This window comes from Schistosoma haematobium, chromosome 1 (assembly GCF_000699445.3).
Source record: "Schistosoma haematobium chromosome 1, whole genome shotgun sequence".
Taxonomy (NCBI): Eukaryota; Metazoa; Platyhelminthes; class Trematoda; order Strigeidida; family Schistosomatidae; genus Schistosoma; species Schistosoma haematobium.
The window spans coordinates 38,033,425-38,051,400 of NC_067196.1; the positions used below are offsets into that span (position 1 = coordinate 38,033,425).

The 17,976-nt window shown below is 30.8% G+C and overlaps 1 protein-coding gene across 1 annotated transcript; it reads left to right on the plus strand.

The window, feature by feature from the left end:
• Window positions 1-1,454: 1,454 nt before the first annotated feature.
• Window positions 1,455-6,035, plus strand: MS3_00009452 (uncharacterized protein). Its single transcript, XM_051217829.1, has 2 exons — window positions 1,455-3,113; window positions 5,858-6,035. Exon 1 carries the CDS (start codon window positions 1,553-1,555, stop codon window positions 1,853-1,855), a length of 303 nt encoding a protein of 100 aa, XP_051073967.1. The 5' UTR covers window positions 1,455-1,552; the 3' UTR covers window positions 1,856-3,113; window positions 5,858-6,035.
• Window positions 6,036-17,976: the final 11,941 nt, after the last annotated feature.

A 17,976-nucleotide genomic window follows, 5' to 3' on the forward strand; every position in this document is an offset into this window, starting at 1 on the left:
ACCCATTGTATTTTAGTTCTTCACCTCACAATTGGAGGATGTACGTAACTGTAAAGTGACTATTAAACTTTAATTTTGTAGACAACAAAAAAAGTAGAATCGTCTTGTAAGATTTTAGGAAATTATCTTCCTTCATACTAACATTGTTTGTTCGTTGTCTTTTTCAAGTGACCGTCACAAACAAATAATATAATATAGATATAGTACGAAATACATCTGAGAATTTCCATATAGTGGATTGGTTGAAGTTAGACATTAACACTGTTGGATTCCGGCTCAACAGTCTGGAGGTTAAGCGTTCACACATAAACTTAGGTCTTGAGTTCGAGGTTCACGTGCGGGATCATGGATATGCACTGCTAAGGAGTCCTATACCCGGATGTAACGGTCGTCCATTGCTTCCAGATTTTCAATGGTGGTTTGATATTGATCAGTTTATGATCACAACTAAAGTTTCCTTATTTGTAAGCAATGATAGATAGTGGCTAGCAGTGGAATTCCGGACGAAACGCGCGTCCTGGATTCCACTGCTGGCCACTATCCATCAATGCTTACAAATAGCTTGTGAATTAAGGCAATATCGGGGCATACGCACAGTATGTACATATGCCAGTAACAGACTGATCAATTGCAGTCTTAAACCTCAATGGGAAGATACAAGCAAAACAATACCAAGTGAATTTAAAGCTTCCCTATTTAAATAGTTTCGAATCATATAACCAATATGCTATTTTAAATACTATCATTTATTAGGAATTACTTTCACCTTTATATTACTATTTTAAATAATTTAGTAAATACACATTCATATTATACCTTCAAACTCATGAAACATGATTATTCTTGTTATTTTCTCTTCATAACAATTTCACCCTAAAATACTTCTTATACTTAAATCAAAATACTAAACTATAAATCATCATTCATTAATGTTGTTGCATAGATGTTCATCATTCATATTAAAATCATCATTAGTTAAATCAACCGATGTAAATTAATTAAATATTATGATGATTACAACATCCGACAACAATATCAAATTCTGACAAATCTTTCATCATAATAATTTGAATACAACGTCATCAATCTTAACGAAATATTTATGACAAGAACAAAATGTTTGTTATTTTTCTACTTATCATTTCATTCAGTATAAATTATAAAATTGTCAATAGAACATATAGTATGACATGTGAAACATTAAAACTTGTGTGTATTCCTTCAATGTTATCGATTATTGATAGTTCAATGAATAATAATTGCTCAAAAAGAATGTTTCTCTATTCTTAATGATGCCTAAATGATGAAAACGAAAACTATTCTCTGTTTTTTTTCACATTTGAAATATTATGTTGTCTTCTTATATTTAAGTTAACTATTATATAACAACGTATTTGAGTAATTCAAAGATATGTGACTAAATATTATTGATAGTTTTAAAATAATGAAATGTTAGTTAAATAAGTGAAACGGTATGACAAAAACAAATGATTTTCATTGACTGAAACGAATGCATATAAGTAACTACCTATAAATGATTCGTTTATGATGAATGTTTATGGAAAATATGGAGGTAGGAAAATATATAATGGCAAATCGATCAGGTATAAAATTAAAGTTTCAAAGTCCAAGGAGAATACTATCCATGGAATCTATCTTGGCTATTTTGATGATGACATATAAACAAGTGAACACAATAAAACAGTGCTATAGAACATCACATTTTGGATATTATAGTAATTCAATTGTTGAATTCATGAGTCGGTTGATGCTAGACCTCTATGGAAAACCTGGAAGCACTGGACGGTCGTTTCGTCCTATTGTGGGATTGATTGTTATTAAATTTGATAAATAACCAGATTAGCTAACTATTTTATCATAGAACCATAGTATTTATTCATTATTTATTCTCTATTCATGAGTTTTTTCTCTGAAGAACTTTTCAATGGAAAACTTGAAAACTGATCTTATGAAATATTTATCATTAATAATTCGACTACTTAAATTATTTTATTATTTTTTTTCACTTTAATCAATTGTAGCATTAGTAACAGTTTGTTTAATAATTTATAAAAGTAATTAAACATAAATAATTTTTATAGTTGAAACAATATGCCTAGTAACTAAAACGTATATCTGGAAAAAGAATTAGCATAGAACATATATGGTAAGTGAAAATCAAAATTCTCTACAATAGTTTTTTTTTTGAATGATTAAGAAAAACAATCAAATTTTTACATTTTATGTTAATCGATTAATGTGATTGTAATAAGAATTTCATAAATATATCATATTCGGACGAGAATAAATGGATAATAACCATCAGGAAATACATATGGACTGATATTATACATAAATCCATATTGTATAACTATTGAACGGTTAGATTATGTATATTCATGTTCCTCTTCTTATAAACTTTTATTTGACTTATTGACTAACTGTTATTATTGTTATTATACGATTTCCTATTCTTGAGCTATTCTCAATTTATTAGTAATAGTTTCTCATAATCCCAGCCACTTTTGGCTAGATCTTGTACAAATGCTATTTTCTATTTTATGATATGATGTGATCTGATTTGATTGTATATAAACCTAGTGTGTTTGAAATATATGATTCATATCGCGGAGGCTGAGATTGTTGTTTTGGACGTAACAGGAAGAGCCAGGAGGTAAAAGGTCCAATCGAGATCCTAGGCCGTTTATAGAGGTATATATATCACTAGTTGGTCGTATAAGTCAGCGTACTTAAATTGACAATCGTGTTTTGCGATAATCGTATAAGCTAAGGATATTCCAACCTTTAGTTGTAAACAGTGTAATGCTTCCTTTGATGGTAAGAGATTCTTCTACTACTGAAATGGTTCAAGGCAAAACTATTTCGAGTTTTGTTTTGCATAGTTTTATCCTCTAAAATTCTGTGTTCAGTTGTCTAGAAAGTAGAATACAACAGGACAATAATTTTCTTTGTTTATAGATTTTCGTCTGATTTCATAATTTAAAATATACAGTCCCTTCTTGTCTACTTGTGTTATCTGATTTTATAAACTGAAAGGATTCAAACTGGAAAACAAGTATAATCAATATCAATGTATATAGAAAAAAACAGATGTAAGTTATCTGCAAATACTGTTAAAAAACCACAGTTAATTAGAAAAAGGATAATGAAACTACATGCTGTTTCTTGATGACTTTCCATATAATTAAGCCATTCAATATATTACTTACTTTTTAGTAATCTTTTAACTGAAGCATGATATGAAAAATGACTGCTTTTATTATATTGACGCTCAATCATATAGAAAGTAATCAGGAAACAATAGATAGCTTAATTGTTTCATTCTTAATTAGTTTACAAAATGTTTGGCCTTCAGCTCAATATTTTGGAAAGTAAGATACTACTGATGTTTTATACAATCTGTAACCGAATGGACAAGGTTTATTGATAAGAAAATTCCAATACTTATTTGTTAAATAATTACAAAAACATTTAAATACTTGACATATCCTCAAAATATTCATCCAGTGTTCGACAAGTTCCTAAAATTTCATTTACTTATACATTTATTTACTTCTGTAATTCATTCTCACAAAATGAATTACAGTATTATCGATTTTCTCTTCGATCTTAGAACTACGAAGAGTCCAAAAGTTGTTGTGAACCATATAAACAATCTTTAGCTTGTAAGTGAAGATGGACAATGACTAGCAGAGGAATTTAGGACGTGCGTTTCATACTATTTGGGACTCGTCAGCTTGATGTACCTGCATCCCAGAATTGATGTCCACTTCAGGCGAGATATCCGTCTATCAACCAAAAAACGGGTTTACTGAGCAGCAGTTCGTTCCGTCCTACTTTGTGGCAGTGAAACATGGCCGGTAAGAGTAGAGGACATTCGTAGGTTACTAGTATTTGATCATAGGTGTCTTCGAAACATTGCTCGTATATCTTGGAACCATCGAGTAAGTAACACATTTGCTAGGAAACGGGTACTAGGTAAGGATGGCAAATCAATTGATGACGTAGTGGAACTTCATCAGTTGAGATGGCTGGGACACCTGTTACGTATGCCCAACCATCGACTGCCTCGACGTGCGATGTTCAGTGGTATAGGAGTAGGTTGGAAGAAAGATAGGGGCGGCCAGAACAAAACATGACACAAGTCCATGAAGTCACTGACAAGTGGACTGAGTCATGTTGGTAGGTGTAGACTACCTGGTTGGGGACCGCGAGATGATAGCAACCGATGGTTAGAGACCTTGAATGACATGGCTCAAAATCGTTTACGATGGCGCAGGTGTATCCACTCTTTGTGTTCTCCCAATTCTGATCTCCTTATTCCTCCTTGTCTCTTTTTTCTCTTCCCAAATTTATTTCACTTAATTATACTCTCTAAATAACATCTTCAAAAGCTAATGTTTCCTATAACTGCTTATACTCTTACTACCTCTACCACTACGGGATTTGAATCGACTACTATATCTGTGTGCTAATGTGGTGTGGCAACTCGAACTGATGTACGTACGTACGACGTTCTACGTTGTTACTGATTGGCTGACTGACTGTCAGGACTCGAACCCGGTACCTTTCGCTTCAAACGTTATCGCGTTATCCATTCAGCTGTTGAGTCCTGATAGCCATTTTATTTTGTGTACATTATACTTTGAATTATTCTTTCAAACTGTAAAATTCAAGAGACCAGAAAATCAATAATATAACCAGTCTGTATCTACACATAACATTATACTGATTTGAAATGAGTTATCAAAGTCTCACACCTCGCGAAAACGGATTCTCATACGAACAAAGTAGACGTTTCAAAATGTTAATTTAAAAGTAAGACAAACACATGCGGGAGGGAATTATGATACGTTATATATTTTACCAATAGTCACCACCTGTAGTGAAGGACAACACAGGTGAGGACAACCGAATCGTATTTAGTACAACATTACAGAGTTACTTGGTAAAATAGAAAAACCGTACTATAATACCTAATTTGCAAAATGTTCAATCATTGTCTCAGACTTCATTGTTCTTGCATTTCTACACTAATTGCTTTCTGTCCTGTCCTTCCTTTCTTGATCTTCTCAATCTTCCGCTGCCAAACATTACATTCCTGATTCGCATTATATACTACTTATGTCAATATAAGTAGCACGCACCACACACCTACTGTTAATGATTAGCATTTATTTTTTAGAAAAGCGATATGTTTATAGACGACTATTATAATACTCGGAGCTAAATTGTTAGTTTCAGTTTGTTAACCATTCGTTCTCCTGCTTGTTCACAAGTTGAAACTAGAAGAATAATCACTTAAGCCTAACGATGTATACTATCCATATCAAATAACACAATTCAATGATTTTAACCAAACTATTACAAATATCTAATAACTGTTTATGTCACATTGATAAATAATCTTGATTCACTGACATCTTTTACTGTAAATCATGAAAGTGAATGACTTCAACAGTCATTAATATGATCGATCATATCTATTTAATTACTCTTATATGATAAATCTATGAAACCTTGCTAAATTGTTACAGAATATATAATCCATTATTACATTAACAGAAATCATACGATTATCGATCAATATTACCAAGAGTTTACACCACAGATAATTATCGATTCCATCGTAGATACTTAAAACTAATCACAGTCATGTATATTAAAAGTACTGATTACATGTAAGTGAACTGAATCATGATTGACTTAATTTCTAATAATAAAACAATAAAACAACACTATTATTGTTATTATTATTGTTACTATTATTATTATCAAAACTAGTCGTTTAATGCGTGGTATGTGTTTTTTTTTCGTTTCATTTTGAAATGTGTAGGTTTCAATGAAGCATAAATATTTCAAATACCCTTTTACAATTACTTTCTTATTGTCCTAGTTTTTGGACAGATACTTTTTTTATAAAAAAACATTTAATCAAATCCATGAAAAGTGTTTTATCATTTTCTTTTCTTTTTTAAAAATACCGCTTTTTTTGAAAAGTTTATTTATTTTTGTCTGCTTATTTAATTTTAAAACAAAATAATAAATCATAATTTTATTTAATAGAAAATAAATAAATTACAATGTAATTTTCAATTATTTTTTCTGAATTAATAAGTCTTTGATAAACATTAAATATGTTATAACTTGCCAGTTGAATGCTACTTATTTTGGCTTTTTTTTCAATGATAGTTTTTATTTTCTGAAATCCCCTCCGCTAATGATATATCTTATCGTTTGAATGTTTACTTTTTGTATCTGGTCGTTGTTGATTGTTATGCTGAAAACGCTTATCACCTATACTCGGAACGAGGGACCTATGCAATTCCGACGACGTGAAAGTAAGAACACAAAGACTGGTATAAGTTATGATTTATTAACCCCAAAATATGACGACGACGACCCTCGTCAAAAATACACTCATTTATATATTGATTGTTCACCCATTGTGATTAATCATTAGGATGAAATCACATAGATAAAACATACTTAGAGTTATAACAAATCACATACTGAGCATAGTTGATGTCAATCGAATACAAGAATACCGCATATTATATAGAATAAAATATCATACGAGAAAAAGAAAACCAAATACTACACTGAGTAATCATTACATTGAATCAAAACGGAAGTAATCTTGAACAAAAACTCATAATGAGTAAATCAATCGAAAATGGACTTTTCTTTACATCAAGATTTCGAAGAATTTTGTCCTGCCTCTTCTTTATTAAATTGTAATTCAAGTTAGTACAATAAAAATCTCCATTTTTATTTTAACTCAACTAAATATTGTGATTTTCAAAGTATTTCACGTAAGTCCAAGACAAAAACTGTTTTTTTCTTTTTGTTTGAAAAATAATCTTCATTTAATCTTCTTATTTGTTCCATGTTGATCACAATACGTATTCTGATCAGTTAAAGAGATGAAGATTCGAAAATGTTTTTGTTATTTTACGTTGTGATCATTCATTGTATCTTCATAACAAAATTATTAATTTATTTTATAATAGAATTAAATTTTCAACAGTTGAAATTATGAGTCAGTTGAAGCTAGACCAAGACAAAAAAAACTGGAAGCACTAGACGGCCGTTTCGCCCTAGTATGGGACTCCTCAGCAGTGAGCGTCCACGATTCCGAGACTTATAGGTCCTGAATTCGTATCCCACAGTAAGCGGGATCGTGGATACGCACTGCTGAGGAGTCCCATATTAGGCGAAACGGCCGTTTAGTGCTTCCAGTTCTTTTTATCTTGGTCTAGCTTCAACTGACTCATGATTTCAACTATTGAAATTATTAAAATCTCCACAAAACCCCTTCTGATAATTATATTTCCCTTTTATATCTGAAACAATATTGTACTGTAAGTCTAGTTAAATCACTTTAGTTTATTTTTCTTTAAATTCCACTTCCATATCATGAAAAAGATAAGAAAAATAATAATACCAAGAGAATTATATAAATTTATGTTACTTTGTTTAGTATTTAACATTTGCTTGAATTCTGTAATATTTTAGTATTAAAACTAAGGAAGAAAATGGTCACATGTTATTGTGAACAATGTATCAGTAAACTGTAATAAAGATTATAAAAATTAAAATGAAATTAAATAGACTAAGTGAAGTCTTATCGTGTTACACCATTCATAATAAAGTGTTCCTGGAAAATCGATTGAAAGTAAAAAGTTGATTGAATGGATTGAAATAAAATGGTTATATAATTAAGTACATAAATGCTTGATAATGGTGATTAAAAAATGAAACATGCAATGAATTAGACCTTATTAGTTAAAATAGAATTATTACACAAAGTGAGAGAAATGTCAAATAAAGAAACGATTTGATAAAACAACAGAAAACGAGAAGAAAGTTAATATTAATAATAAAGACTGATAATTTCCTTTTAAATAGATAAATAAAATTAAGCTTTAACGCGCGTAACCAAAGATCCTAAATTGAAGTCCCGAATGCGAGGTCTTGGATACGTTTTAAGCCTAAAACTATAACTATTGAACAACGTGATTTCTCTGACGTTGAACGTTCCGTGTATATGTTCAGAAATCTACACTATCAACTTCTTTTATCTTATTAATGGAATACGTGCATAAATTTAGAGATAATATCAGAAGAGCGTTTGATAATTTCGAGTTCAATTTATGAATATGTTTCTCCATCCAAGAAGATTAAAGTGACTAAAACATATATTCTGGTTTATTCCATCTCATATATTTTATGAATTATTATCCTTTAATGTTAAAAATAACCAAGAAAATTTTTCTGTTAGCCAAAAAGTTTGATTAGCTTCGTTTATCCTCATACTTATTTATTTATTTTTGTTTATCATACATCTTCTGATGTCTATCATTGCACATTTCAGCTTATCAGAAGTAAATATAGTAACTTTTTTTTAAACTAAACTCATTTACAATGTTTTAGATAATCATATTCTTCATCCTTTTTCTCTCCCTTAGTTGTTAAGTTCAATCTAAACTAGTTAAAATATTAATATTTACAAAATTTTCTTTAAAATTATTCATATTTTCATGGTTGAATTGACGAGTCAATCTAATCTAGACCATCATTAAAAACTAAGAGGCATTGGAAGCAAATACACATTTGCTATAATTATTTATTTATAACAACTTATCATAAGGTATGAAACAACACTATTGAAATCAAACTACACATTTTGTGAACATAGAAGTCAAATGAGAAAAATACAGGACAAAAAAAAAACAAAATAAAACATCAACAGTCTTCAATCTAATATTCTAACAACTGCTACTGTGGTGTGTGCTACTTATATTGACATAAGTAATATATGATGTTAATCGTGAACAGAAGGTCTGACAGCAGAGAAACAAGAGGATCGAACAGTAAAGAATGGGACCAGAATGCAATTTGTATGAAAATGCAAGAACAATGAAGTCTGAGTTATTTTGAGACAATTGGTGGACACTTTGCAAATTAAGCATTTACTTTAAGATTGTTACATTTTTTTAACAAGTCCTGTAATTTCGTGTTAAATACATACGGATGTACCCCACCCGTGTTCTGTTCACCACACTACCATATACATAGTTATCATTATGTTACATAGATAATACACCATACTACATAGGTCTTAAAATATAATTGTACTACATAAAGAACATCAATTATAACCTATAATACTAATTTGTAAGTAATATAGTTCGTACTGGTCGCACATATATATCTTTGAATTTATTAAGTTTATAAGGAAATAAGTAGTTCATTATCTTCTCCATTTTAATCAATTTCCTCTATTCAAACACATTGAACAATTGATCAATATCAGTTATAAATACTTCAATAGTTTTATCTTTCGGGTAAAATAATAATATTGATATTTATGAAAACTATTTATTAGAATATTTAAGTAATATCAAATGTTATATGTAGACATTTTTGACGATTATATTATTTAAGAAAGAATTTCAATGGGGTTTTTTTTGTACCGATTGTTTAACTGAATAATAATGTTAGTTAAAGAATAAGATATGAATTGAATAATTGTCGATCTGGTGTGAAACTGTTGATATTCATTATTAAAGCTCTCAATTTAAAATGTAACAATTATCCACTTCTTCATCGTTTTTTATATAGGAATTACATAAGCCCATATACTTTATTCTGGCATTCGGATAGTCCAATCTATACATTCTACTTGAGTCATATTTTGACCTTGTTAATTATTCGTTTATCAATCTTGACTGTTTTTATATGAGCGCATATGTGTGTGCCCTTTTTATCAGATTCATCACATGTCTGTAACTTATTTTCGTATGACTATAAATATTGATTAACGCTAAGTTAAATGGAGTTGGCCCACACACCTTCTCCATTGAACGTCGTTCCGCTTTACTCTTTTCTCTTTGCTTCTCCGATATTTTGGCCGGATCAAAGTTTGTATGAAATGTACGTATTCGAAATTCATTCTCGTATTTGACTTATTTAATTCCGTTATTGACTAACGCAATTTAAGTCGATGATTATATACGAGGATAGGCGACATATATATTTTAATAACGTATCATATGATCTACTTGGAGTCAGATCCCGGGCTACTGAAATAGATATTTCATTTATTGGATAAGTAGATATTTGTTTTGGTTTTTTCGTGTTAAATTTACACATATTTACATGTCTTTTTGTATATATTGCTATTGGTAAAGACTTTGCACTTGAATATTCATAATAGCAATCAATTCTAAAAGCGAGTATATGTACGTATCTATTAAAACTGGATTGGTCATTAACGTTAGATTTTATACTGAACTAGTCGCTCATGTGAGTAAAATTTAGGAAATGGACTGACATCATTTGGTGAGTCATTGACTATCTATAAAGGAGACTTGTTTTCATAAATCACGAAAACATATATTAGGAATTTATTTAATCTATTCAAATGTAATGCTTGATGATTAATTAACCACATTTTATTGTTGTGTCACATACGAAGTTACTTTCTGATTATTCAAATTGATTGAAATCATGAATCGATCGATGTTAGATCACCATTGAAAACCTGGAAGCACTGAACAGCCGTTTCGTCATAGTGTGGGACTTATCATCAGTAAGTATCGACGAGCCTTCACGTGAGACTCGGACCCAGGATCTCCTATTTTGAATGAAAATGCTTGACCTTTAGACCATTGAGCCGGCATCCAACGGTGCTCGATCATCTTCCATTGTATGAGGTAGATGCTTGTTTTTACCTGATACAGATTATCTCTACTAATCATGCCTTCTCACTACAACTCTAACATCGATCGATTCATGATCTCAATCAAATTATGTTGTGATATTTAACTTTTTACCCATTGATTATTGGCTAATATAAATTATTTCTATTTTAGTATTATACATGTAAATCAATGAATAACAGAACAAATATTAATTAGAATAATGTTAATCTATTAGTCTGAACGTGAGTAGGCTGTAATTTTATAATTACCTGTTAATTAACATTTATGAGTTTGATAGATAAGTAATTTTTTAATACAAACTATTTGTTCTTTTTGCATGTTAAAAGACATATTACGTGTATTCAATAGTTTGCTGTAAATTCCATTAGTTTTTTACTTCTATATTAAAAATTACTTAAATTAGTTACGTTGATTGTAATGTGAATAAGTCGAATTTTATAAAAGTAGTTCACTGATTGAAAATACTACTTAATATGGAATAATAGTGTATGTTAAATTCTTCTAAAAATGAAAACTATGAATTCCCTGATATTTACAGATAAATATTTTAAATAGTTTACAAAAAACAAACGGAAAATCAAAACTTCCAATTAGTTAACATTAAACAAGATGAGACTAGAATTTATGGACGACCTTTGAGCAACGCTAGAATGACCTTGAGAATGGTCACTTAATAACTAGGACCATATGAGGGTTATAAACTTTTGTGAGGAATTAGAATTATGATTTACAATTGATGATTAAAATTATGAATTAGATTTAGGGTTTTCATCACGAACTGACATAAGCTCTAATGCCGAAATTCGATTTAACCAAATGGATGATTGAATTAAGCGCTAAAATCCAAGACCCATTTATCTTAGATGTGATTGGTTCGTTCATAAATTATAGTTTCGCCTTAAAATATTCAGAGTAAAGATTTAATAAATTAAAAATGTTCATTATTATTATTTACCTCTAAAACTATCAAATATCTTACAATAACCATTAAAGATTCAAATATTACATTCTTTATTATTCAACTATTCATTAGTTATTATACTATTGACTATATGATAATCTCTTATTATTACATCAAATGAAAACGCATTAGAATCTGTGAGGTAGTATTCTTCTTTTGAAGTTTGAGGATATGCTTAGCTGATAATTGATAACAACCATAAAATATGAGAGATTAAAGAAGAAGAATATATTTGTAAAGTCCCAGCGAAAGAATCTGAAGTAAATCCAATGTTTCGCCTGGCAATCTGGTCCAAGCTTTTTCAAAGAAAATATAATCAAACAACAAAATTGTCGATAACTTTGTTGTGAAGCGTTCGAATTTCTGCATATGGAAAAAGTTTGTGCTGATGATGGCGTTCAGGAGAACGCTGAAAGCTCCACGACCAAACCGTCCAGCTCAGAGAACAAAACGCCATCAAAGTCATCCACCTGAGCTACAAATCTTCTCCACCATCTCAATACATCTACTATATAGCTTTACAGAACAGTAACAACAGCTTCATCAAAGATTGATATACCTTACTTTTCATTAGTAATTAAGGTTTATAAGTATTTATTCAGCACTATTGCATTCAGTCTATTTGTGAATTTGATAAGATAATGCAAAATAATGACATAATTTATGTTTAAATTAATCAGACATTGGTCATTTATTTATTCCGTCGTAATCTCAATTTTATTTTGGTCCTATATGTTAGTGTTTAACCAATGGTTTAAAACATTAGTAATGGTCACAAAACGATGATGTATTGTAGTTCTATTAAATCATGTTACGATGATGTGTGGCCTATGCTCCTCTGCGAGGGGTAACAAACGTAAGTAAGTGAAGTAGGTAAGTAGGATAAAAAAAATATGAATCATTTGGTATGCACACAATATATGATGCATGACCACATAAGATACTAAACTATGTTTAGGGTCAAATTAGTTATTTTGGTTGATAGTCATAAACTAAACTTGTTAAAGAATGTATATGCTGGGAAGAAATAGATAAGTAATCGCATATTATTTGTGTTGCTATGGTAATTGTCGAAAATACCGGAGTTGGAAAAAATTTTGGAGTAGTAAATTTGTTTTAGATTATCTGATTAGCATTAGTTACAACGATAAAGCTAATTATATTCCATCTTCCTTCAATTTACAATAGATTTGATATGTTTGTAAGGATTTGGATCTCAGCATTTCTTAATAAAACTTTAAACGTTGTTGTAAGTTTTTGATGCTGCTGAACTCAACTTTATTCCATGTTTATACCGAATTTACTTTCCTTTAGAAATATTCGTTTAAAAATGGACTTAGGTTCGTGCAATAATCCTATTGCATTATGTTCTTTTATTTAGCTCATTAATATTAAAAATTTTTGACAATGAAGTAAGTCATATAGAATCAACTTTTGACTGTTCAGTATTGCTGATTATTTAAGTGGTTTTATTACTTTGCAAGTTTATCCAGTATTGTTATCAACTTCACAAAAACTAGAAATTAAAAGATTAGGTCGATAGCGTATTATTTCCAGTCAAGTGATAATTTGGCCAACAGATAAGATGTACATACTTCAGTTACACGACATATATATATACATATATATAGTATTGTTTCTTAACGTTAATATGTCATAGTTAATATAATATTTAGTTTAAAAGCACAACCAGTTTGGAAGATTGATTCTTGAGTTTGTATTATCAGGTTCTCGTTACTAAAGTTGGAGTATTTAATTCTTCTATAAATAATACTCAATTATCTTACTAGATTCAACTGAACGAAGAGCTTGCACTAAGTGATAGTGATTTTTTAGGTCAGCCGAGCATAACATGATAAAACTGTTACATTTGATGTTGAAAAGGTACATAACCTCGTAGTTCAATTTAGTTTATTTGTCTTAGAAACTAACTTGACTATGACACATCTTTAAATCTATTTGTAATGTAAACATGATTATCAAAGTTTGTTTATCGTTTTGATGGCGAATTACGTCACGTAATGGTAATGGGTATGTATGTGTGAAATGTCATCCAGGATTATAAAGTACGAATTGAAATAATTCCATTAAGTAATGTTGATATCACTAGCATTGATAAATGCAGAAAATGTACTATTAAATTTTTTTATACAGTTTCCGGAAATTCTGCTCAATTGGAAGATTGTTTTCGTTATGAATAAATACGGATTAAACAAATACAGGAAATTAATGCTTCGTCATAGTTTGAAACCTTTCATCAATCTGCGTTCTTGATCCCGTACTGTATCTGACTCATAACTGTATTTCGTGTTAACTATGTTAGTGTGCACTAGTTGATTGAAAATTAAATAATAAATTCACTAGATTCATGATACATGATTCAACGATCATTTCGTGGGGTTAGTCAGTGAATGCAGTATTCCTCACATTATTAGCTTGGGAGTTTATTACATCTGAGAACTTTGAAAAATAAATCTTGTAGCCAGAAGTTAGCAAGAATAAGTTAATTCTCCACGTAGATATTTTGTATAATTATGTTATCATCAGACATAATTTTAAAATACCTAAAACTATCAATGACCTGTTTATTTTATGTCATTTATTTACTTGGAAAGAGTGATGAATGAGAAACTTATACTATAATGAAAAATTTGAGGAAAACTTATAGGGATCCAAATATTAATTTCGATTGTTTACTAACATTACTTTATTGTGTTTACAGATATTTGCACGTAAGTAGTGACTAGCGTTGATAAACTATGAATGATCTCTCGGTTCTATAGTCTGGGAAAATGAAGAATGAGAGACAGCTAACAAATTAAGTCCATCTTCGCTAGGTTACCCTTTCAAAACATTGTAATTATTCCATGATCAAAATAATTTCATATAGTAAGTAATACAAGGCAACGAAAACGGACTCTTGAAACGAGGCTTCATGTTAGTTAGTTTTAGTCATAGGAGTTTATCTATAATACTGTAAGAACTCAACCATATTTTGAAACTTTAACTTAGACTATCCACTTTCATAGTCAATATGACTACTGAACTATTTATGATGCAAATGATCTTGTGTAAACCTGATCTCCTGAAACTTCTTGGCCACTGAGCAGTCCAACATGTCATGTTGGCCGATACAAGGCGCTGATCGAATGCAGTCAATAAAGTTACATTTTATATATCTTTCCTCGTGAAATCTCTAATATGTTCTAATTCAGTAATATCTAAGAGGATGGCGAAGAACAAGGTGCGGCAGAAATCCAGTAAAGTTATCTTTTCAAATATATTTGAGAAATATTTAACTTAAAAGAATTAAAGGATTACATACACAGGGAGTTACTCTGAGGATGTCCGAAGAAGGACGAAAAGCGCTTATAGGATGAGAATTTCATTGATCCAGGATAACCAAAGCATCATTCAACACAAAGAAGGAGGGGATCACGATGAATGTTGTCAAGTGCTATGTACCCACAAATGAAGACGATAAAAATTATCTTTACGATAGGCTGCAATCTATTAAACAAGAGTGAACCAGGAGAGGAGGTGACATAGCTTCAGATCACCACCTGGTGGTTGCCAGGATGAAACTGAAACTAAAAAAGCATTTGACACCTGGAGATACAGCATTACAAAGGTTTAATAGAGCCCTCCTTAGAAATACTGACAAGCTCAATGAATTCAAGATGACTCTCAATAACAGGTTCCAAGCCTTACAAGATCTACTTGGAAAAGAACAAAATACAATGAAGGAAAACTGGAATGGGATCAAGGAGAACGCTGACTTCAGCATGTCAGAAGGTGAGGGGCCGCATCTATAGTCATCATAAGAAATGGAACTCTATGGAAACCCTGGACAGGATCCAAGAAAAGAAGACAACAATGAACAACAGCCGAACAAGAACAGAGAAAGTGAAGGCATAAGTTAAATATACAGAAGCAAAAAGGCAAGTGAAGAGGAGCATTAGATATGACAAGCAGAAGTACGTGGAAGACCTAACAACGACAGAGGAAAAAGCTATAACAGAAGGAAATATGAAATAACTATATGACACGACAAAGAAAATGGCATGGAAACACAGTAAACCAGAGAGCCCGGTCAAGGACAAACTGGACAAGCCATTCATTGAGATTCAGGAACGGACGAACAGGTGGGTAGAACACTTTGAAGAACTCTTGAACAGACCGGTCCCATTGAACCCACCTTACATCGAACCAGCACACACAGACCTTCCTTTAGATTTCACTCCCCGAATGATTGGATATCAGCATGGTCATCAGAAAAGTCAACTGTAAGAAAGCAAACTTTTCACACAACATACCAGCTCCGTACAATAGAACTGTCTTGACATCCGTATTAAAGATTCTGACTTTGGTGTGTGGGCTTGAATCCATCAGTAATTCTAGAAGAGCTCCAGGCAGAGTTAATTTAGTTGTCCTCAATTATATATATATATATAGGTAAAAAAAATATTCCATTCTGTAGTTTCAGAGGTTCCTCTTGTCTCGTTCTAACAAAGAATCTAATTTATAACCCTAAAATGTGAAAGAGAGAGTGATGGAATACGCCTTATCAGTTCCTTATTCAATATACTGGCTCAAGACAATTTGACCATACATAAGCTTTATTTTGAAGAAACCAAAAGGTCAAACTAAACAAACTGTAATCTAATATCAAGAGTGATTATAAATATGTATCTTTGTTTAAATATCTCTTAGTAATTAAAGTTTAAATTATTAGTTCACATGTAGGTTCGATGTTAGTGCAAACCGATCTACAATAAAATATGGAGGTTTATACTTTTCTAAGTAATGGTCCTTGACCTATATAGTGACTCATTTCTAATATGTACTTTTTATTGAATGACTGGAATTCATTTGTTGTATCGACAGTTTCGATTGATGTTCAGTCAGCGAAAATCGCATATTGCGGCTACTCCTTAAGTAAGTCAACATACATAATTCGGTAGACATAATAGAATGTGATTTAGTAATCCAAATTACTTTCACTCTACGATGAAGTATGCATCAGTTTTTATCAGTTGAATAAGGATTGCACCTGATAATCAATCAAAGGCTTTATTATAATACAAAACAACTGGATTCACTTTTGAGTGGTCAGGTGACCTGTTTTTGTGGTGCCAAAAACCTAGTATTCCTCAGCATATTAAGGTTTTTCTATTGGTTTGATAAATATCCATTTTGTAGCATTGTTTCATGGAACAGCTTTACTTTATCTTCAGTAGTATCCCAAGTACAAATACTTCTAATCCTATTAAACATCCAATTAACCAAAATTTGTTTTATTTTACAGTGATGAATAACTATGGCTAATAAGATACTTCACTATCTATGTATGCCTTATACGGCAAAGTGTCACATGGAACCTTTTTTTACTAATAAATTTACCGGAAAAATAAAGTTCATGGCTTTTCGCTCCTTCACATGAAAGAATAATGCGATTTATTTCGTTTAGTACGTAAGTCACAAATTTAGGTTTGTTGAGTATTTCTATCATCTGTATACCACTTACGAAGACATATTTCCGACTGAATTCTATAGTAAGGTTTTGGGGTATTATATAAATGCGTCCACCATAAATAATTCAACGGAATTATCCATATTCACCATTACCAAGAAAGTTTATGTGCTACAGCAGGGCAGAATAAATACCATAATCCGTGATAAATCACGCAAAAAAACAACACCACATAGTCAATTACTCAGCGACCAATCTTGGATAATTGACACTAGCTACTGATGCTTGAATTGTCATAGCTTCAGTTGTACTATTCATCAAATTGGTTCGAGTCTCGCATGAGGGATCGTGGATGCGTACTACTGAAGAGTTTTATACTATGACGGAACGGCCGTCTAGTGCTTTCAGGTTTTCAATGAATGTCTATCTTAAATCAACTCATGAATTTAACTATTAATATTCTGTTTAAAATAGAGATCCGATTAAATTTTATAATAATTGGAAGTTAATTCGATGATCACTTTCATCTCTTATTTCACTTATTCAAACATTATCAAAAAACTCCAGATATGAAATTCATTTATGACTATACCTTTATTTAACCAATAACTTATATTTGACCTTCAAACGCTTAACAACTAACTATTTAATTTTAGATACTATCAAATGATAAAGTTATTCGTGAAATGAAAATGAGCCATATACATAATACACTTTTGAGAAAAAAAGTATCAATAATTATATACTGGTCAATTATACATGTAAATTATCTACATCAAATTAATAAACAA

Bases quoted from the DNA above. Each gene is read 5' to 3' on its own strand.
- MS3_00009452 (XM_051217829.1), top strand. From the start codon at position 1,553: ATGTTTATGGAAAATATGGAGGTAGGAAAATATATAATGGCAAATCGA.